The following is a 21960-nucleotide window of genomic DNA, read 5'->3' on the forward strand; positions in this document are numbered from 1 at the left end:
AGCTGCATTACTGAATTTATTGTCTTCACCAAATCGCATCAAAGGATTCTCAGTCTTTTAAGAACAAGTCAGATCACAATGAAATATAAAATTACGGACACTGGCACAGGGGTTAAACTGGAGAAATCAGCAGGTGTTCAACTGCTGCCTTCTGTGTGAGTGCTTCTTATTCTTCTGTTACTCAGTAGCAGGACTCTACTGCCGCTACAATCCAGTTTAACCCCTGCAGAATGATACAGGATGACTGGTTAACCCCCATCGGTGGTTCTGCGTCGACTGTCTTTAACCATTTTAAAAACAAATAGCAAATACCTCTTTGCTCAGACAATTAATCATAGTTAAACCCCACTGTGACACTTTACATCAAACTACTACTAGCCTGGATCTAAGCCACTCGTGCTTAGTCAGTCGTTCAAGGATACAGTGCAGTCATTAACAGTTTCACGATGGAGCCATGTTAGCTTTGCTCCATGGCTGTTTGAGTAACTTTTGTTTTGTTTTGTTTTTTATTCCCTAAGAGCTGGGCACCTCACTGTGGCCGTGTTATGGGCGGGGGGGGCATGGTTACGTATTTGCAGCCAAAACATGTTAGTTCTAGAAAAGAGGTAGCAAACTAACGGCCCGTGGCACAACATGGCCAAACTCCCCCCCCGTCTGTGCCTCTGTGCTTTACCAACGCGGTCAGACATAAGCAGCACCTGGGCTGGAGTCTGTCTTCTACCATCCCTTCACAACAATTGATATCAATATTACAATCAAAGAAAATGTTTTGGTTTTAAATCTTTTGCAACCTGACCACAAAGCACAAAAAACACCCTGACTTGTATAGCATGAGAAATACAGTACGTTTATAAAAAATACAAAAAAAGCACTTGTTTTTTTTTTGTTTTGTTTTTCTTAAACCATCCAGAAGTATTTTATAGGGACAAGGAATGAATAAAAATAACAAAAGCAGTTGCATGTGTTTTTCAAAATGTTTTTTTTTTAAGTGTAGAATCTATTTACAGCATCATGTGGAGAGCAGAGGGATATGAAAGCACAAACAAACACAGAGTTGGGGAGGAGGGAGTGACGAAAGATAAAGCAGGGCAGTAAATTGTTCTTCATAAAAGAGGCGTTTTATTTGAGCCTACTGTCTTTCTCTAGTCAAAACGACAAGCTTGCAAAGAGTTCTCAGTCCTTCAGGAGACCAGAGGAGTCGTTAGTCCAGAGCGATGATATCATCATCGTCGTCGTCGTTGTCGGCCGCTGCGCTCGGCTGCTCCGTCCGTGGACGCTTGGTGGAGGTCTCGCCGGTTTCTGCATCCGAGTGCTTCCTCTTGGTGGTGCTGCTCACTGCTGCTGCTGCAGAGCTGGATGACACCGCCTCTTCCTCATCAGAGTCGACAATCATGATGTCATCGTCATCCGCTGGAGCTGAAAAACAGAAAACAACAAGGTTCACACTCAGGTTGAGGAGAAGAGGACGATGTTGGTGCAAAAGACAGCAGCAGTGAGCCTCAGACAAAAACTCCCCTCTTAGAGCCTAAATTAGGTTTAAGAATAAAAAACTGTTCCACAAGTCAGTTAAAGCAGAAGTAAGCAATATTTTTGTGTTAATATAAGTCTTAAATAGTTATATCTTCCGACAGCAATCACTTACATAGAGTGTTTGGACCGAAACACAGGTCTCTCAGTCACTCTGCTCTGCTCTGAGCCGAGGAGAAAACTTTTCTCGTATCCTACAAGTTTTATCCAATGAGGAGAGAGAACGGCATGAAGGGCTGTGTGTGCAGCCAAGGGACGCCGTGAATGTGGTGACGTAGGGACGAGGACGGGGGCTGCTAACTCCATCGGCTGACAAGACGTTATGGTGTGTTCAAGGCAACTCGTAACTCGTGTTTTTTCAACCTGTGAAGTCGTACCAGTTCGATCTGGTACGAGTTCACGGGTCGGAAGTTACGAGTGGCCGTTATAGTGACTTTCACAGGTAAAACAGGTCGGAAAAAGTGGGTTGCCTGGAACGCTACAAAGTCGTAAGTCGTGACTTGAAGCTGTAATTTACGGTTTCAAAAGCCTGCCTGGAACGCAGCATTAGCCAAAACGACCGGATCGCTTACTTCTGCTTTAAGTCAGGAACTAGTTGTTTCGACCGCGGGAACCAGGAACCAAAATGTAGTTCCGGGGTAGAAAAGTTCACCCAAAAACGGCCCTGGTCGGGGATAGGTACTTTCAAAAAGGTTCAGGAACTAGGGGCGTGATCTGCGCACTGAACATCTCCGATTGGATGAGCACTCATTTCCGCATTTTACCCGGTATATTCAATTCCAGCTGCAAGCCCACTGTTTTGTTTTTTTGCGTGGATTTGTTTGATGTTTTCCACCAGATATAAATAAAGAATTGATCCGATAGGTTACAACATTGTGGGAGAAATAAGTTATTGTCTCCATTATGTGACCAAAACCAGTCGTGGCGTGTCCGCAGCTTGGGACTGCAGAGGAAGAACCGTCATAAGACGGCCAACGCAGATGCAGTGTCTCGGTATCGCTACCCTCCGCGGCCCTGGTGCGCCACAAGTCAGCAAGACCGAGACGCCCCGTCTGCCTCGGCCGTGGCACGACACGGTGTTTCTCGAGACCTGAAGACCAGGCTGGCCGACCCACCGTCCGACCGATCCTTCGCCTTTCCTGATCGGCTCCGAGCTGCAATTTGCATAATCTTCCTGAGATTTTGGGCCCCAGTGGAAATGCAGACAACAGCAGGCCACAGGAGCCATTTAGTTCCGGGTACTAAAAGGTTCCTGAAACTTTCGGAGGAAACGCGGCTTAAGATGAAGTGCAACTAGTGAAACCCTGACAAAAGGACACAAGAGTGACACTGAGACAAATACTCTTCAGTTGTATGAGGCTACTGATGAAAACCATGTGATGTCAAGCTGAGCCAACATGCACCAGCAACAGCTGGGAAGACAACCAACACCAGCAGTAATACACAACAGCCCAAAACTGTAGACATGCAGATTTTTTATACTTGTGCTATCTGAAGGAAAAGCATGGTACAAATGCAGTTTATTTTACTAAACAAAGTGAAACTAAGCAAAGTCGGACAGCACGATGTTTGTATTTAACTGGCTGGTTGAAATGCAACTCAAATGCAGATAATGTTGCATTGTGCTGTAGCAAAAACTGGGCCAACAACTTTTTCCTATACAACTGTAGGCCTCATGAAATAAACAAGGCAGCTGTAGTGTTAAAGTCTCCCTTGTTCAGTTGGCCTAATCCGCTGAATCTATTTTTATTTCACATCATGGGAACGGCCACGTCGTACTGGTCTAACAATGACTGAACTTGCCTGCAGCCTGTAAAACACGTTGAGCCAGGTCAGTCAAGTGTGCCGCATCTACAATCATCTTCCATCGCATAATACTTAGGAATCCAGTTATCACAACAAACGATGAAGACCAGTGGACACGCACACACAAGCCGGCTCATTCACCGTTTAGATAATTAAATAGATGAACAGAACTAAACAAGTATCTCTGATGTCACACTGACCTTTAGAGGAGGTGGACGGCTGGGCAGAGTCCTTGTTGCCATTGGTGATGCTGTTATTCTCTTCCTGGTTGGTCTGAGGGGGCGGGGCTTTGTCTGGTGCCTCACCTACGACCTCAAACTCCACATCCCGCTCCAGTTCCTCACTGACAACAAAAAAAAGACAGAAAACAACGTATAATTTTCCAAGTTCACCCACTGGAGAAAAAAAAACTAAAAAATACAAGCACATAATACAGTTAAGACATACGTGTGCAGGACGTTGATGAGGAGTGTGTAGTCTTGCAGGAAGTCATCAGATTGGAGACGGCTGCCATTACGGATCCCAAAGTCGGAAAGAAATTTGTTGTTGTTGGCTGTGAAGACAGGATGGTTGTTACACACACACCTCACAACAAGTACGTGCTTGTATTGTAGTACATGTATGGGCAGCGCTAGGCATGGGCCGGTATGAGATTCTGACGGTATGATAACCTTGAGCAAAAATATCACGGTTTCACGGTATTACGGTATTGCAGTTACAGCTCTAGAAATGTGTTGTTTTGAAATGAAAAAAAAGTTTTAACTGAACTTTTATTTTATTTTTTACAACAAATTGAACATTTGGGTCATTAGTAAATCTTGTGTGTCAAGTTTAAATAAATAATAAAATATTTATTCTCAATAAAATTAAAATGCAGTCATTCTAACCCTTATACAATCCTATATGAGGCAATTCTTTTGGAAACGGGCCTCAAACGTATTGTAGCGACCCTGCAGTAATGTTCTGGTTATAATATTGAAGAGTTCTGTGATTTCTGGTTGTCTGTGAATGTGTCTGGTGCAGCGGCTGTGTGAGAGTGGAGGGGAGGGGTGAGTGTGAGGAAGACAGCACCTGTGTGTGTGTGCGCGCAAGAGGATAAGTTTGTTGTTGTTGTTGTCGCGGTTACGGCCGACAGTCACTGTACTTTCCTGTAATAAACGAAGGTTTGGTGACCAACTCCTCGTCATCCTTTTAACACGTCCGGTCAAACAGTGTTGTCACAGACCTAACGTTACACCTCTGTAACCTGAGCCACACCGCTGGACGGAAGGTAACAACAACAACAACAACAACATGGCGGACTAACGTTACTGTTGGCTCCCTCGGACACTGTGCCCGAAACGCGTCCAGTTAAATCGGCATCGATCGACGTGTTTGCACTAGTACGACTCTGAGTCAACATTTAGTCCATAATGTTTGGAGTTTGAATCCAGCGCGCAGCTTTCACTCTTCTTCTCTGTTGGTGTGTTTGTGTGGCAGCCAGCACTACAGCGCCACACGTGAAAGTCTGTGCTGCAGCTGCACAAGATCTGGGGAAAACGGCTCATACCGCAGGAACGGTATGACGGAAAATTTGAGTGGTTTTGAAACCTTGACTTTTTCATACCGTGGTATACCTTGAAACCGGTTATCGGCCCATGCCTAGGCAGCGCTTTAATGTATTTACATTTCATAAGACCTAGGCTTCTTCATGTAATGCCATTTGCTGTGACATCAATACACACTCCAACTATGAACAATACTGCCTCTTAGTATATGCATCTACTCCCTGTTATGAGTGCTATAATGCTGTAAGAGCACCCTCTCCTGTCCAAACAGAGACTCACCACCACACAAAGTTTACAGTTTCATTAAACCACCTGTGATCCAGTGATTCAGTCAGAATCTGATTTTTCTTTGCCAAGTATGTTGCATACATTCAAGGAATTTGGCTCTGTGACTTGCACATAAAAGATGCACAACAGCCACTGAACAATAAGTTAAAGAATAGTACAAAAAGTACAAAGTACAAAAAAAAATGTTCCTCTTTCGTCCTTACCCTCTGTCTCTCCCTCCTCGGAGGAGATGAGGATGGTCCCTTTTCCGTCTTCTATCTGAACATCTGGAGCCACCATGCCAAACCTTTCCTTCAGGATCTAAGCAGGTACACAAGGACAACAAACCCACAAGTTAACAAGGCAGCAGAGAACATCACCCCAATATTTAAACCCCAGAAACTGAGATGCATGATTTACAGACTTTTATCAGGCTTCTTAGGCCATTTACCATTTGAAGGGTGTCTAGGATGGATGCAAGAATATACAGAAATGATACAGATCAGGTTGTTGAACATACAAAACACAGTTCATCATCTCACCCTGTCCTGCAGAGTGATGACCATGGTTTTGTGGACGTTGAGTTTGACTGTGACTTCAGGTTTGCTGGCGCAGACGTAGCAATTGGCGCTGGGCTTGTCCAGGATACACGGGACCAGCAGCTTCTTCCTGAGGTTGGGACACTTGTTCAGGAAGATCTGGAGATGAGAGAAATAAAGAGCAGTTTTAACCCCGTTGGCCCGTTCCGATGTTAATCCAATTATTGTGGCAAAAGCTTTCACTATTTTCCAATGTCTTGTGCCTCACCAAATCTGCAACAACTCTTACAGTAAATCTAGTATCCATATCCAACCACCATGTCTTTCTTACATAAAAGTGTGTGAAACATTCGCCCAAATAGTACAAGCACCTGAGCAACACTTTAAAGAGGAACTTTGCAGGATTTGTGGCTTAACTATGCTACATTTTTACCTTAATTAAACAGCTTTGGAGTAATTGTGATGGTTTAATAAATGGGTTAACTTGTTACGAGGGAGAACGGAGGCTCTCTGCCTTCCACGTGTGTATCACTTATTGCATCTCTTGGCTGAAAAACAACTTTGCAAGATCGTGGCTGCCACCCCCACAGTGTCCCAGATCTCGTCTTTGCAGCACCGCGACACAAACACACCCCGTAACCGGTAATCGCTTGTTTATGACAGATTAAACTACGCAAATACTATACACATCGTATATGATATAACGTCATCGACTCCGCTCTATAGATTGATTTCTCACCGGCTTCATTGTAAACAAATGCACATGGCCGGGAGGAGGGTTAGCAAAACAGCTGAAAAGTGACGGACTTGCATAGTTCCTCTTTAACTGAATAACAGGTTTTCAGCACCTGGAGAATTAGAAGCTCAAGGCGGCATAATGAGAGGGAAGCGCCGCCGACAGATGCCGAAAACACATAGTTAACACTTAGGTTTAGTGGCTGAACTAACCGTGCGACAGGATTCCAGTTCCCCTGACAGGATCTTGAGTCCCTCCAGCACAATGAGTCCAGCGATGACAGCGTTGGTTGTGGCGATAGCTGGGATGATGTTTCCTGCCATGGCTGAAGCAAGTCAACAAAAAAAACAAAAAACAGCCATAATTAGAGACAGCCGAGTTTGCATGTGCACTGCTGTCTAATGGAATATAAGAGATAACTCAAACAATTTTAGACCGTCAAATTAAAAACACAGAAATCTAATAGAAATGACAGTTTGCTGCCAAATAATAAAAGACATGCGGTGACCAACTTACACTTCACATCAAAGCGGCTCTTCATGTTCATGCTGAAGATGTGCATCCGTAGGTTCGCTGCTGCAGTAACAAAGTCCATGGCTGGAGGGTCATCCTGACAGCGAGAGGAAGCAGTGACGGCATTAAACTCATGAGCCAACAACAACACAGGACATGTATCATTAACATTTCACTATGACCGTGTAAACCTGACATGGTCTCAGATGTTTTCATCAGCTGTCTAAACATTCCCTGCAGCTTTGTATTAGTTGTGTGTTACCTTGTCCCAGACCAGCTCAGCGCCCTCTCCCTTCTCCTGCAGCTGTGAGCGGAGAGTCTCGACGCTGTGCTGGAACAGCTGGCAGTAACCCCAAACACCGAGAACCTTCTGGTCCTTCAGACCCGAAGCTGGAATCTCTTCCTGTGGACGCACTGAAAATATGGACGACACAAACGGAAATATGAATGAACACACTGACTGACACACATTAAAGACAAAGGCGTGTACTTGTTGGCTCATGATGCAGCTGTTATAACCATTACGGTCAGAAAACATCTGAAGTATGTGGGAGCTTTAACTCAAGTGATTCCAACAAAAACCTCTGCATATGCTTTAATCTGTTTTGTTTGTAAAAATTTCCGTCAAATAAAAACCTTGATTCAGACCACTTAGCTTAAAGGGATAGTTCAACAAATTCACCTATTTCAGTCATGGGAGTAGGTTCATTACCATAATAATGCAACATTACGAGACATAGGCAAAAGCGTAGCCGGAACTACTTTCCAGACACGGCTGCTGGGCGGAGTGATTTCAAAGTAGCTCTAAGTAATTGCTTCATGTGTCATAATGTTACAAAATTATACATGATTACTTCATAGCGTGGTGAATGTGCAGGTCACAACTTGTCTTCCAGAGTGTTTTGGAGTTGTATTTGATGAGTTTGATGAGGGACAGGGGACCAGTACCGTTCACCAGCTCTGTCTCTGCCCCACAGATCTCAAAACGACATGCACTGGTAATTTAAGGTAATAAACCTAAATGCCAAAAATGTTGAACTATCCCTTTAAAAAACACTTGAATGTCCTCGTTTTGTAACTTAATCTTCAGCTGATCCCTACAACATACATACCACTGCTCTCTAGCTGCTGCCAGTCCAGAGGTGTAGGAGCTTTCCTCTTCTTCCACAGCTTGTCCATGGTCAGCAGGTACATGATGTCGTCTTTGAAAAGCTGAAGAATAAATCCAAACATAACCCCGTTATGATTAGTGGTGAAAATAAAAACCACCCCATTCATATTTTTGTTATGTAAACAAAAAGCTTTGTTACCTTGTTGAACAGTTTGACGGCGTCGTATCCGGTGGAGCGGGCCCATTCCTTGGTGGAGACGCGCTTGATGTCCCCGTCCTTTTCAGAGGCCGTGGCGCGGGCTGCTGTCTCCGCGGGGTTCCCTGTGGACCGAACACAGGTTTTTCATAGGCAGTTGCTTATTTCTATATCTGTCCATCCATTTCTGTCACGGATTAAATATGAACGAGGAGGTCCAAGGACATAACTCGGTGCCAAATTCCCACTCACATGCAGCCTCTGGATCTGCCGTGTCAGGCGACACCTCCTGATCGGCATCCTCTTCTCCAAATAGCTGGCTGTGATACAAACACAACAAGATGACCATTAGAGAACATGCTCATCTTTGTGGTTTTTGCTGGTGGTGTGTTTTCATTTGTTAATCACATATTGTACATTACTATACATTATATTACTATATATTTTACAAATATGCCCATGTGTTCATTGTAGTTATGTTCAGTTCAGAGTAGGGATGCACATGATTAACCATTTAAACGATAACAAGAACTTTAACCAATTAATACTATCGGTTATCGTTTTTTCTTTTTGTTAGCTCCTTATGTCGTCAACTCATGGGGGTGTGTCTACACGTGCAGACTTCCACATGCCTTCAGTCATATATATCGCAGCAAAAAGTTACACAGGAGGACTGACAGTATGTGTCAGTTATGCAGCGCAGTCCCCGTGAAGGAAGTTCAGACAATAAATGTAGCCTACACGTACATAGATGTACGTCACCTGTAACAACGGCACTGGAAGAAAAAAAAGAAAAAGAAAAAAAGGCTCTGCTCTCCAACCGGTTCACCTGCGCCTCTCTCTTCAGTGCACTTTGTATAAAAACAGTTCAACATTGGACGATCTAACCTCCATCTCAGTGGATGTGGCACTGATCAGCTGTTGCAGCGCATGTGTGTTTAATGGCGGGGGGGGGAAAGCACCGTCGATTGCACTCGCAAGTGTCTTAATCTTATCGGTTAGCGGTTAATAATCAATCAAGCGTTGGTTATCGGTCAGAAAAAAAGATTCAAAATGTGCATCCCTAGTTCAGAGTGAGCCTTACTTAAAGAGATACTTGGCCCAGACGATGCAGTGAATGGGCTCCGATGGTGTGTTTCTAATGGTGCATCCTGGGAAAGTCTTCTGGGTCGGCTTAGGTTGGCACTCGTAGCACTCTGTCAGTCCCTGGGGTAGGAGGACAGCATGGATGGGAAGGGGGGAAACAACGGAAAAGATGATTAAGATGAGATATCGACTGCGAAAGCTAATTTTTATTTTTTATTTTTAAGTTTTACCTTCTTGATGACGGTGACTTGCCCCAGGTAACCGGCCGTGCCGCTCTCTATCAGTGGGATGTCAGCCGCCAAACACATCCTGTTCACATGGTTGCGAGCCGCTACAGAGACAAAAGAGAGTTTTATTTTTCTCTTTTAAACGGCTGGCAAATCAACAGAAGGGTGTTATTATTATGAGTCAGATGAAGACGATACCTCTGTTGTCCAGAGCATTCATCACCAGCATGAACTTTCTGAAGAACTCCACATTGTAGTCGGGGCTATTGGGGAAAATATAAAATCATCAATCAATGTTGATCACTCAGTTTCAAGTCAAAAGCAGAGATAAAACTGAAAAAAAGCAAAGCGAAGGGGACAAGAAATAGAAACTCACTTCATTACACTGTCATGGTAGGCAATGATATTTGCGCTGGGGCAGAACTGCAGGGCGCTCTCCTTGGCAACCTACAAACCAAAGAAACAAAAATAAGTGTCCGAGGGAAAAGAAATTAGAAAACATAACACATTGATAACAATGATTTAATCTGATGAGAAGTTTTGAAGACGGATACCTGTGCTTTAGACTTCCCAACATGTTTTTTCTGGAAGAGGAACTGGCGATTCAGGTTGCTGACGTCAATAGTGTCCAAGTCAATCTACCAAAAATCATTAGGGTTGTAATGTCAGTCATGTTTATCAGAGGAAATCAAACTACTTGACACACACAAATACAGCTTAAGGCAACTTCAACTAATTATGTTCATACTAATACCAACAAAGATACCTGCTCATTTACACAAAGGCTAAAATGACAACAGGAAACTGGAGTGTCAATTGTGTCTAAAACACGTGGCTTATGTTATGACTAAGATCTGTAAAAACACCAGCTGCCTTACAATCCCAAGGTCATGCGTGTGAAATGTTGGTCAAATTAACTAAACTTCAAGTACTGAGTATAAATAATCAAAGACTATAATGAATTTTGCTCTGGCTTTAATGTTTAACCCCCCTCCCGCTTTTTCTTTAAAATATTTCCTCGGTTACCATAAGCTTATCTGAACAAACATATAAAAAGAAATGAAACATCGCATTATTACTCCTTTTGAATTAAAAATACACAATAAAAGTGACCGCATACTGTCACCTAGTCTACCGTTCAAAGACCAGAGAGGGACATGAACTCTGTCTGAGTCACAAATTGTAAACATTTGCCGACTGACCAATAAATCTCTCACACAACCACCACTACTTTCAAAAAGTGTAACATATGCGCAAGTGCTGGGCAAATTATGCAATTGTGAAGCCAAACTAAAGCTATTATGTCTGACTTATAACAATAGTAGTAATATAATTTTACTTTTTTTCCTTATAAAACTTAACAAATGGATGTCTAAGTGGGTCTGTGTCGTCTCAGTACAAAGACGCTGCCGAGCTAACTTAGCAGTGTTGATGGCGCCAAATGCCCCCGTTACATTACTACGACAGCATTCATTTTATTTTTCCCACTACATCCATCTAACCGTGTATTTGGAATAAACTGGAGCATCGAGACCGGTGTAATGTGCATGTGTTTTTTTTTTTTTTACTATTTTCAATGCCACGTCTCAGGAATTAGTCCGAGCCCACACATTCACACACACATACACACTTCAAGCGCAGTGTGTCTGTCCAGCACAAAGACCTAGCATGGTAGCCAGCTAACACACACACACACACACACACACACACACTCATACACTGACACACACACTCTCTCTCTCACACACACACATACAAACAAACATAAATGTGACGGACCACTTCGATGTTTTTGAAGCCGGTGAGGACGAGGTTCTTCAGCAGCTCGCAGCCGATGCCCCCGGCCCCCACCACCAGCACCTTGCAGCTGGAGAGCGAGTCGGCCAGCTCTTTGCGGAGGGAACCCACCAGTTGGACCATGTCGACCGGCGGCGAGAGACTGAACTCGAGCCTACAGCACCGGGAGGAGGAGGAGGAGGAGGAGGCTAGTGTTAGCGTAGCCTAGCCTAGCGGATAGCTTCTTCTCTTTTAGACACGGAGCCCCACCCACTTCCGGGTCATTCGTTGTCCTCGTCTTCTTCTACTGCTTTATGGCGGTTTGCTACACATTTTAGGGAGTATTACCGCCACCTACTGAGCAGGGGTTTTGGGACGGCTTCCCAAACTTTTTTTTGCTTTTTCTTTTTTCTTTTATTTGAAGTATCATCAAATTACAAACATTTAAAGGAGCATTATCGCAAATACAGCATTAATAGCAATAAAAAAAAACTGAAATATGCAATAAATAGGTCGAGGGGAGCCATAACTACGGTATGTACAAAATATAGCCAATAGTGTCTGTGGAGCAAATGCAGAATTTCTTTTTTTTTCATTTTCCTTTATTTGTTCGAGAGGGACAGTGTACATTAATGAACATTTTAAAAAGATAAAATGTAAATGCACCCAATTATAGCCAATAGGCTAATTTCCGTTGGCAGTCCCCCTGCCGGATGGAGCATGGCTGAGACCTATAATAAAGGTAGCAAATTACATTAAGACAAATAGCAAATATCTACAACAGCAACTTTTGTTATGAGACAAGCTGGCCCAGCCGCTCCTGAATGGCATGCTATGTATTGCATGTTTTATTGTAGCTACATTACCTATATCCCATCTAGTTTTATTGCCACTAGTTTTGCTTGTGTGTTTTATTGTACAGCACTTTGGACAACCTGGGTTGTATTTTTAAATATGCTATATAAATAAATATGTATTGCATTGTATTGTATGTAGGATGTTTACTTCAGATACGCTGCACCACCATCTAGTGGCCGAACAAATTTATTGTAATTTGTGATAATGCTCCTTTAAGGCACTTTGTGATACAAAGATTGAAAATGTTGAATCAGCTAGCAAGCCAATGAAAATAAAAAGAAAAGAGAATAACAATGTGAGGGTCTTATTCTATTAGGGTAAATAAATTCAATAAAGAAAAGAGTCTCTGCCTCGGCATTTTTGTTTGTCATGTAGTACAAGGATTTTTTTGTATTGTATAGGCCTAATTTGTGTTCATTCTTCCATCCGTTGATGTGGGGCTTCACCTTGAGGTACATCTGTGAATGAAATGTTTTCCAAGCATGATCAAGTTGTTCACTAAGAAGTCCAAGTTTTTTTCCTTTAATTGCACTCCAACTTTAATCGACATCCAGTTTAACGGGGGCTTCCCAAACTTTTCCATGCCAAGCCCCCCCCCCAAATAGCATTAGCCTCTGGCTGGGGACCCCCTTTGCGAACCTATCGAGTTTTGAGGCTTGATGTTAGGTGCAATCATGCAGTTAGGTCATGATTACTGATATTTTGTCTGGCGGGCACTTAGAAAGATGAACATGGCAAATAAGATTGCAATATGTTATATTATTATACATTATAATTTATAATATTGCTCAAAATATAATAATTCGATTTTATTTTGTTATTTGCATTTGTTTTCATCTTCCCTCCAATTTGCTGAGGACCCCTGATCACCCCCAGTCAGCCCCCCACGGGGCCCCGACCCCCACTTTGAAAACTACTCCTTCTCTTTTGTCTTGTTGCCCTGTTCCTCTTTTTTGGATTTGTTTAGCGACTGGAAAGCCATGCAGCTTGTGGGTGTGTGTCGCCACGTGTGGAAAAACATCTTATTTCTACAGGGACATACCCTGAGCTTTATTCAGCATGAGGTTCACGTACAAATGTTTTTTTTCTTGCTTATGTGGCATTACCACAAAACTATTTTTGTAGACCATTTCACTTGTCCTGAACTACAGGCCCAGTAGTTACTTATTAACAGTTGTCTTCTGACCTCTAGTGGCATCCCCCCCGCACTATAATTTTCTTTTCAGATGAATAACATTATCAATTCTTTGTTGATGTTCATATCATGAAAATCTTCAATCAGATAGAACAGCGTATAATAAAAAAAACCCTTCTTTACATGATTTCTTTGGGATTTTGAGCAAAAACCAGTGTGCACAAATCTTCAAAGCAAACAACAAACATGAATCACTAATGCCCTGTGATGTAGGCCAGATTTCACCATCTATTTGGCAGACTCAAAGCAGACATTAGAGACTAGAGACAATGCATTAAGTGGAGTAAATGAGCATGTAGGCACTGGTAGCAGCAAAGTGTCTGAGTTTTTATTCAACCTTTGTTTTATTTTAGTTGTGTTTTTGTCATATTTTGTCAACTAGCCTACTAGAGGATACTTCTGTGGGGAGAGGAGTTTGTTCAGGAGAGGAGCTTCTTTCATTGAAAACAGAGCCTGGCCCTTTTCATCCCCTCTCTGGCAGACTGAACTCAGTCCGCTGAAACGACAACATGCCTCGCAAGATAGAAGAAATCAAAGATTTCAGGAGGAAGGATGCCAAGTTAAGTTCAAGGTCCACTGCAGCAGGTCCCTGTACAGCCTGGTCATTACAGACAAGGAGAAGGCTGAGAAGCTCAAACAGTCCCTGCCCCCAGGTCTGGCTGTGAAGGAGCTGAAGTAAATCTGTGATGTACAGATAATTGTAATAAAAATTGGAAAACTAAAAAAAGAAAAAGAAAACAGAGCCTGGAGTCTGGAGGATGCCTATCCCTGTTCCAGCTGAGATGAAGAGTTTGTTTTTGGTTTTGTGCCGTGCTGGTGCAAAGGTGAAGGCTTGGAAGTGGAGATGTACTGTATAGGTCCTTTCTGCCGCCAGTCATCGTGGGAAATGTCAACTCTCTGCCCAACAAGAGTGATGAGCCGGAGAAGACTCAGGCAGTAGACATTTTTTCTTATCATAACAATACTTGTGTACATCCCACCCACGGCAACCGCTCAACAGTTCAATCCCCAAAGGGAAATTCATTTGTCTGTCAGCTCATCGACCATTTGCAGAAGAATATTCAATATTATAATGTTTTATAATAATATAATGATGTTTCCCTAATGGATTCACTGGGGGATGTGGTGGAGAGATGCACACTGAAGATGGTAGGGGCAATTCTTAAAAAGTCAGATCATGCACTTCAAAATGGTGGTGGTGGACGTCCTCTTTTTCTTTAATGCAGGATGAGAAGATACCTATAGAAGATCCTTTGTAGCCTACCTACGGCCATCAGGCTTTTTAATTCATCAGCAAATGGTAGACGAGCTGCCAGACAAATAGATTTTCCTGTGGGGATTAATAAAGTAACTCGTATCGTATAATAAAAAATGAATGGACCTGGAGATATGTTAAAGCTAGGTGCCCATAGCCCAGTACACATGTGATATAGTCAAATTAACAACATATAAGTGCTCTATCTCACTTAGAGGCAACTATTAGTCTAAGTATAGGCCACTCTTTATAGCCTATAAACTCTCCTTTATAAGGAATGTTTGTCCATTACCTAGGTAGGTATAGGCTATAATAGCAGTGTAACCTTTTTCCTTCATCTTATCATGTTTATAATGGTGTTAGGGCATTTCCAGGTAGAAAGGTAAGTTTAGCAATAACAATGTGTTCCACTTAAAGGGACCGGACATGCACCATAAGTTGATGCACTATAGTAACCTCATTTGGAGAAAGGTTGGCCGCCTAATGTGCGTCTGGCTGTGTGAACAGAGTGCATAATGCTCAGGATGTTGTCACTCTCAGCTTAAACAGAATCGAAGAAATATTTTATATAGGCTAATTTGTGTGTGATAATGTGTGTGTTTGTGGTAATTTCTACCGCCAGCCCTATTTTCACATATGTTTTCGAAAGTTCTGGACTTTACGTGGAAACCTGAAGGCAACACCAGTTGACCAGAAACCTCCAAGTGCCGTTCCGGACACTCAGCTGGACTCTACTGTGTGTGAAGTTCAGTCTGTTTTATTGATACAGCGACATTATAACCGAACCTCGGGTAATTTTTTTATAGCCTATATATATAACTTATTGTGTACCCTAAGTAAGTTTTCTGATGTAGGCTAATTTAATATTTGTTTATAACTGCACTGTAGGCTACTGATTTAAAATGAATAGGCCTATGCATTTTGAAATGTCCCTAAATGTGAACTTTTTGTCTCATTGTCTCGTCGGGGGTCTTTGTTAATTATTTACACTGTGTTGTGTAAATAAATGCGTGAGGCTTTGAAGAATCAATAGGGCAATGGGTAACTGCCACTCGTTTTATTTGTCTGTGTCCGTTTGTGTGCGCGCGTGGGTTGGTGAATCATAGCCTCCCACACTAAGTTTTTCAGACATTTAAAGAAGTCAGACATCAGGACAAATTGCCCTCCCCACCCACACTGTGAATATATAGTTTTTTTTACAGTAGAACAGGTAACAAAGAGAAGAAAGAAAAAGAAAAAAAAAACAACTTGACGTTCCTACTGGTCAGACGTCACGTAAATTTGGTGTGACCACCGGCACGGCACGCCTCCCCCTGCCTCCCTCCGACTCCAGCAGCTTTCAACCCCGAGACAAAGCGTTGTCCGACGGCACAGCTGGTCGGGGAACAGCAGAAACATGGGGTCCGTTCTTCACCTCTGCTCGGTGCTGGTTTTGTTTCTGCTGGGGCTTCATCACTCCTCAAGTTTCTGGGTCTTCGACGTTATCTTCCCACCCAATGCCAAATCCAACGCATCCAACAGCAAAGCACCAAGCAACAGCACTCCACCACTCATCATAGGTAAGTGTGGATTATAACAATGATAAATAAAGTAGTGTTGCAAAGAATCTTAAATGTTTTTTGGCCTGATAAAGTGATGGGCAAGAGCTCATAACTCCATGGGCAGCATTACAATATGAGTGTCACTTGATTTGTGATAATTGAATTACTATAATAGATATATCTGGGAATATCCATTAATTTAGCTGCAGTACCATCTGAAGTCATAGTAACTTTAAGGTTGACCATGCAGTGTTTTGTCATTTCTCATTTTCTAAAATTAGATTATATATTAAATATACTGACTACTTTGATTAGTTTTTTGGTTTTTTTCTATATTAAATTATGACAGAGCAGGCCAGTGGTTAAGTTCAAAGCATAGAGAAAAATTGCATAGAGTGTGAGAAATAAGGGGTCAATGAGAACTCTATCTATCTATCTATCTATCTATCTATCTATCTATCTATCTATCTATCTATCTATCTATCTATCTATCTATCTATCTATCTGATAAACTGTCTGTTTGTGTATCGATGTCTAGGCAATCAGTCAGACTGTGCAATGTACTCTGTACATTTGACCCCTGAATTTTTCTGTTTGTTGCCTGCTTATCTAGGTCAAACTGTGGCTTTTTGGGCACAAAGGGCCAAAACGTGATTGAGTGGTCATGCTTTGCACTGACTGTCGATGACTTCAGCTTTAGGAGTTTCGCTCTGTCTGCCTTTGTGATGTACATGAATTTGGCTATTGGCCCATTTTTATTTGCCCACTTTTGACGTTGTGTCTCCTCTTGATCCAAGACCCCTTTGGAAATTTCCTATTATATTATTTTGTGCAGTATCAGAAACTTTCTCTGTTGTGTCACAATGTAAAGAGAGATAAGGCAGCAAGTTGATATCTTATATAGGGTATAGGGTCTTATCTAGAAACAAGTTAGTTTAAACAGCAGCACGTTACTCTATCGCCGTTACTGACATGTGTTTTGCTTTCATCTAAGTACGGAGGTGCTCTTTACACTCACTCAACTTTTGGGGTGTCGATTCTCACACTCACACATCTCCTCATGACCATTCAATTTCCGTTTCCATTTCCATTGATCATCTTGCCCAGGACCCCCCGGTTGGAAGTCAGCTTAGCCTTTTCCTATGCTGACCTTGCAGATTTACTCACTGATGTATGCATTTGTGTTTGCAGTACCAGGGAACCTGGGGAACCGTCTAGAAGCTAAGATAGACAAGCCCACACTGGTCCACTGGATGTGCTACAAGAAAACAGAACACTGGTTCCCACTGTGGATTGACCTCAACATGTTCATGCCAGTAGGTCTAGACTGCTGGATTGATAACATTAGGTAACACTCATCAACCTTTAACATCTATTCTGTCCTACCTAGTACCTTTCACCTTCAAAATGCTTGATGACAGCATCTGTTACCACATATTTGAAAAAAAAAAAAAACCCTGTTGATTAGTCAGAAGTTACATCATGCTGTCCCTGCTGTCTTTTAAGTGGAGAATCCTGATTAATGTCATGTTTAATTTCTGTTCTTGATCAAAGACCAATTACACTGAAGAAGCCAAAATATTTTTTGTTCTTTTTCAGGTAACCAACCAAGTAGTAGTAGAGAATGTTTTTGCCCAATTAGATTGATATGAATGTTAATGTGTGTGTGCCTCAGACTTGTTTACAACAAGACGACTCGGCAGTCCTCCAACTCTCCAGGGGTGCAGGTGCGAGTTCCAGGATTTGGGCAGACTTATCCCATTGAGTATCTTGACTCTAACAAACTGGCTGGTGAGAGAAAACTATTGTATAAATATCTACTGGACTCAAAATACCACACCTACACATGTCTACAATCAAATATCAATGCTGCTTATTATCGCTTCAAACGCCAGGTGTGTTGATTTCTTGTTTTTTGCAGGTTATTTTTACACCATGGTGCAACATCTGGTCAATGTGGGCTACATCCGAAATGAGACGATCCGAGGGGCCCCTTACGACTGGAGATTAGCTCCCAGTAAGTAACACGAATACGCATACCCGTGGGATTTTTATCTTTAGGGTGTATGTAAATGAAGGTTTGAAAATTTGCATGTGTTGGCTTGAAGTAAAAAGTCCATCTGAGGTTGAAAGGAGTCAGTTGAGCTTTTTCCCTTCCCTTCGCTTTTCCCCTCGATTGTTTGGGTCCCCTATTTAAAAGCACTTTTTGCTTCTTTGGGGTTCCCTTTCATATACACCTGTTGCAACGGCTCATGTGTAACATATTTTACTCTTAAGCACATGAATAAAATATCTGAATCTGATTTTGTATTTTCTCTAAGAGGCCCAGATAAGAAAGTAAAAAAGTAAAAATTAATTTTGTTAACTATTTACTGGATAAAGATTAAAAAAAAATGTTATAGTTTAGATGTACATCAAAGCAGAACTAAAAAGACAGACTCTAATTGAAGTCCCTGCGACACCTCTGTCATCTCTCCTCCCCTAGATGAGAATACAGAGTATTTTGCGATGCTGAAGAACCTGGTTGAGGAGACGTACAACCAGTACCAGCGTCGTGTTTACCTGCTGGGACACAGCATGGGCAGCCACTACGTCCTCTACTTCCTCAACCACCAGCCTCAGGCCTGGAAGGACCAGTACATCAGGGGTTTCATTTCCCTGGGAGCTCCGTGGGGCGGCGCTGTGAAACCACTTAGAGTCCTGGCGTCAGGTAATGCAAAACAATTGAAGAAGAATTCAATGCACCAGAACAGAGAGGGCTGCTTTTCTATTGTATTTTTGACTTTCTCTTCATTTCAGGTGAGAATGACGGCATCCCAATGATTTCCAACATAAAGATCCGCGAGGAGCAGAGGATGGCAACGACTAATCCCTGGATGCTGCCGTTTCAAGACGCCTGGCCTAGGGATCACGTGTTCATCTCCACACCGAGCTTTAACTACACCAACCGGGATTACCATCGCTTCTTCCAAGACATCAATTTTGAGGATGGATGGTAATTTGGACAGTTTCATTGTTATTACACATCTTTGCTTTACAAAGTTTATTCCTTCACCTTAAATTTTTAGATGCACGTCTTTTGTACATCCCTTTAATCAAATGCTTAAAGGGATAGTTCAACATTTTGGCAAATTGGCCCATTGCCATAATCCCTATAGTTTTCAGAGTAGGTTCGTTACCATTATTTGTCGGTGCAAGCTATTTTTAGAACGGCAGAGCAGAGCCGCAAGCTGTGCGTGGTTTCCCTCATCAAACTCATCAAATACACAATCCAAAAACTCCGAAACGCTCTCGTGGACAAGTTGTGACTTGCACATTCACCACGCTAGGAGTTGTTTTCGAGGCAAATGCAGAGACTGCTTGCCGAAAAACTGATCTCGAAAACAACTCTGTCTCGTGACGTTCTGTTATTATCTCATAGCGTGGTGAATGTGCAGGTCACAACTTGTCCACCAGAGCGTTTTGGAGTTGTTGGATTGTGTATCTGATGAGTTTGATGAGGGAAACCATGCAATCCCATGAGCCTCCGTAGCTGGCGGCTCTGCTCCCCCGTTCTAAAAATAGCTTGCACCGACAATTAAAGGTAAAACCTATACTCCTAAAACTATAGGGATTATGGCAATGGGCCAATTTGTCAAAACGTTGTTAAAAGTAGTTATTTTATTGCGTGTAGTTGCTATGGACAGACATTTTAAAAACCTACATACGTACTGTATATAGCAGGGGCTTTAAAGGAGCTATATGTAAGTTTTGCTGTAGGGCAGGGTATAGGGCAACATTAGCATTGAGGGTCGTTCACTATTTTAATGTAGCCTACCATACAATTATTTCTCCACTTGGTGGCGGCAGAAACAAGCAGTTTAACTGACAGCTGATAATGGCAGATTTTCACTCAAGTATTAGCTTTCATTTGGTCTTCACAAACTTCCTGTGGCCATACTATATTGTTCTTTAGCTGCTAAATGCTACACTACTGCTCACTGGCCAATCACTTGGTGCTGGAAGGGCAGAGCACAACACAATAATAAGAGCATCCCAGCATTGACCGAAACTATGAATGTGTGTGGGCCGAAAAACATCAGCAGCCTGCAAATGGAAAAACAGTGAACAGTAAAATGTAAATCTATACCGTTTCCTCCTGAGTTTTGTTCTGCTCTTTTTCAACCCCTTGTCGTCTTGTTGTTTCTAGGTACATGTGGGACGACACCAAGAACCTCACGGGGGACCTCCACCCGCCTGGTGTGGAGGTGTGGTGTATGTATGGGGCAGGGCTTCCAACCCCCGTCACATACATTTATGACGATGGCTTTCCCAACGCGGACCCGGTGGACTTTGTTTACGCCGACGGGGACGACACGGTGGACAGCTTTAGCATGAGTCTTTGCAAACGTTGGGAAGGACAGCAGGACAAGCCCGTCCATGTAACTGCGTACCAAGGTCTGACCCACCTCGATATAGTGTTCAATGAAAAGGTGCTGAACCAAATCCAGGATATCCTAGAGGGAAACTCAGACACACCTGAAGAAGTTGATGTCAGATATGGGACTAAATAGAAAACAACAGCATTTAAGAGTTTGTCAAAAACACATTTAGAACTGGATTTTTACACGGATGAGTTTGAGTTTATTCAGTGTCGTGCAAAAATACACATTCCACATAGCTCCAACATTTATTAACGTTTTTGTCTTGGCCAAGTCCAAACTAATGTAAACTTCAAAAGCTGATGACTTGCCAAATGGGTTGTATCGCCTCTGTCCCAAGTTGTCTATTTTGTTATGTCTGCCGTATATTTAATGGTGACCAACAGACATGATGTGGTAATCATAGTACACAATTATCACAATAATTATTAGCATTTTATGATGTTACATCCCAATTTTATTCTGTTTACTTTTGATGGATGATGATTTAATCATCACAGTTATTGTATTACAAACACACACACAAACCCAATGACATGTATTATGGATATTTAGACCTTACTGTCATGACTAGGTTATAGGCACCTCACCATTAACATATTATTGTTGTGTATGAGACAATTGTTATATTTCTATTAGGATTTATATATTTTTTAAAGATGTTACAAAATCATCATATCTTTTTTTTTTTTCCCTCAGTCACATAATGTATAAACCTATAGTACTAGTTTGCACAGTCAGATGAAACCAATGACGTAAAATGATAAGGATATTTTGTATTGTCATATAAACGTGCCAAGTTTGAATGTTTCCACCTATAATAAAGTATATATATGATAACAAATGTCACGTGTCCAGTGATTAGATCATGAACCACATGCAATGCAAATGTCAAACTTTCTGATTGTACTACTAGCCTACATAACGTCTGAGATGACGCTGAAGTTATAGGGAAAATTAACCTAACGCAGTGTGACTGTCCATTGATTGTCCGTTTTTTGTGACACTTCTTTATGTAAAAACATTTCAGACATTTTAGGTGAGGGTTAAGCAACTTTTGCATTTGTGAAACTTTTATTATATTTGTGCAAATCCTCAAATTTAATTGTTTTTGTCTTACACCTAGACCTCATTAGACCCAAAAAAAAAAAAAAAAAAAACAACACTAGACTTCTCAAATTTGGACTAGATTATCCTAGAGGCTGAACATTAATTCAAAAACAGTTTCTGGTTTGTGACACCTTTAGCTACTCTATTTGTGAAAATGTAATAAAGGCACATTTCACCGTTTTTTTTTAAGCATCTAGACCACTTTGGACCAGGTCCAGATCAAAAACTAAGACTTCTCAAATCTGGACT

At 42.0% G+C, this 21960-nt stretch overlaps 2 protein-coding genes and 1 pseudogene across 2 annotated transcripts; 2 read left to right on the plus strand and 1 right to left on the minus strand.

Moving 5' to 3' along the window:
• uba2 (ubiquitin-like modifier activating enzyme 2) lies at positions 1-11508 on the minus strand. The gene is made up of 17 exons (XM_085779906.1): positions 11335-11508; positions 10110-10193; positions 9932-10002; positions 9754-9818; positions 9559-9659; positions 9327-9448; positions 8495-8562; positions 8246-8367; positions 8048-8147; positions 7198-7349; positions 6939-7032; positions 6635-6747; positions 5690-5845; positions 5372-5468; positions 3781-3886; positions 3534-3676; positions 1-1416 (listed from the first exon to the last, which is right to left on the minus strand). Exons 1-17 carry the CDS (start codon positions 11473-11475, stop codon positions 1202-1204), a joined length of 1950 nt encoding a protein of 649 aa, XP_085636032.1. The 5' UTR covers positions 11476-11508; the 3' UTR covers positions 1-1201.
• Positions 11509-13822: 2314 nt separating this feature from the next.
• Positions 13823-14122, plus strand: LOC146986209 (large ribosomal subunit protein eL38 pseudogene; annotated as a pseudogene).
• A 1629-nt stretch (positions 14123-15751) lies between these two features.
• lcat (lecithin-cholesterol acyltransferase) lies at positions 15752-21445 on the plus strand. The gene is made up of 7 exons (XM_085779907.1): positions 15752-16198; positions 17372-17528; positions 17856-17971; positions 18102-18197; positions 18666-18890; positions 18980-19175; positions 20370-21445. The coding sequence occupies exons 1-7, from the start codon at positions 16036-16038 to the stop codon at positions 20731-20733; spliced, it is 1317 nt and encodes a 438-aa protein (XP_085636033.1). The 5' UTR covers positions 15752-16035; the 3' UTR covers positions 20734-21445.
• Positions 21446-21960: the final 515 nt, after the last annotated feature.

The sequence above is a fragment of the Trachurus japonicus genome, chromosome 6 (assembly GCF_045865225.1).
Source record: "Trachurus japonicus isolate A0001 chromosome 6, Traja_1.0".
NCBI lineage: Eukaryota > Metazoa > Chordata > Actinopteri > Carangiformes > Carangidae > Trachurus > Trachurus japonicus.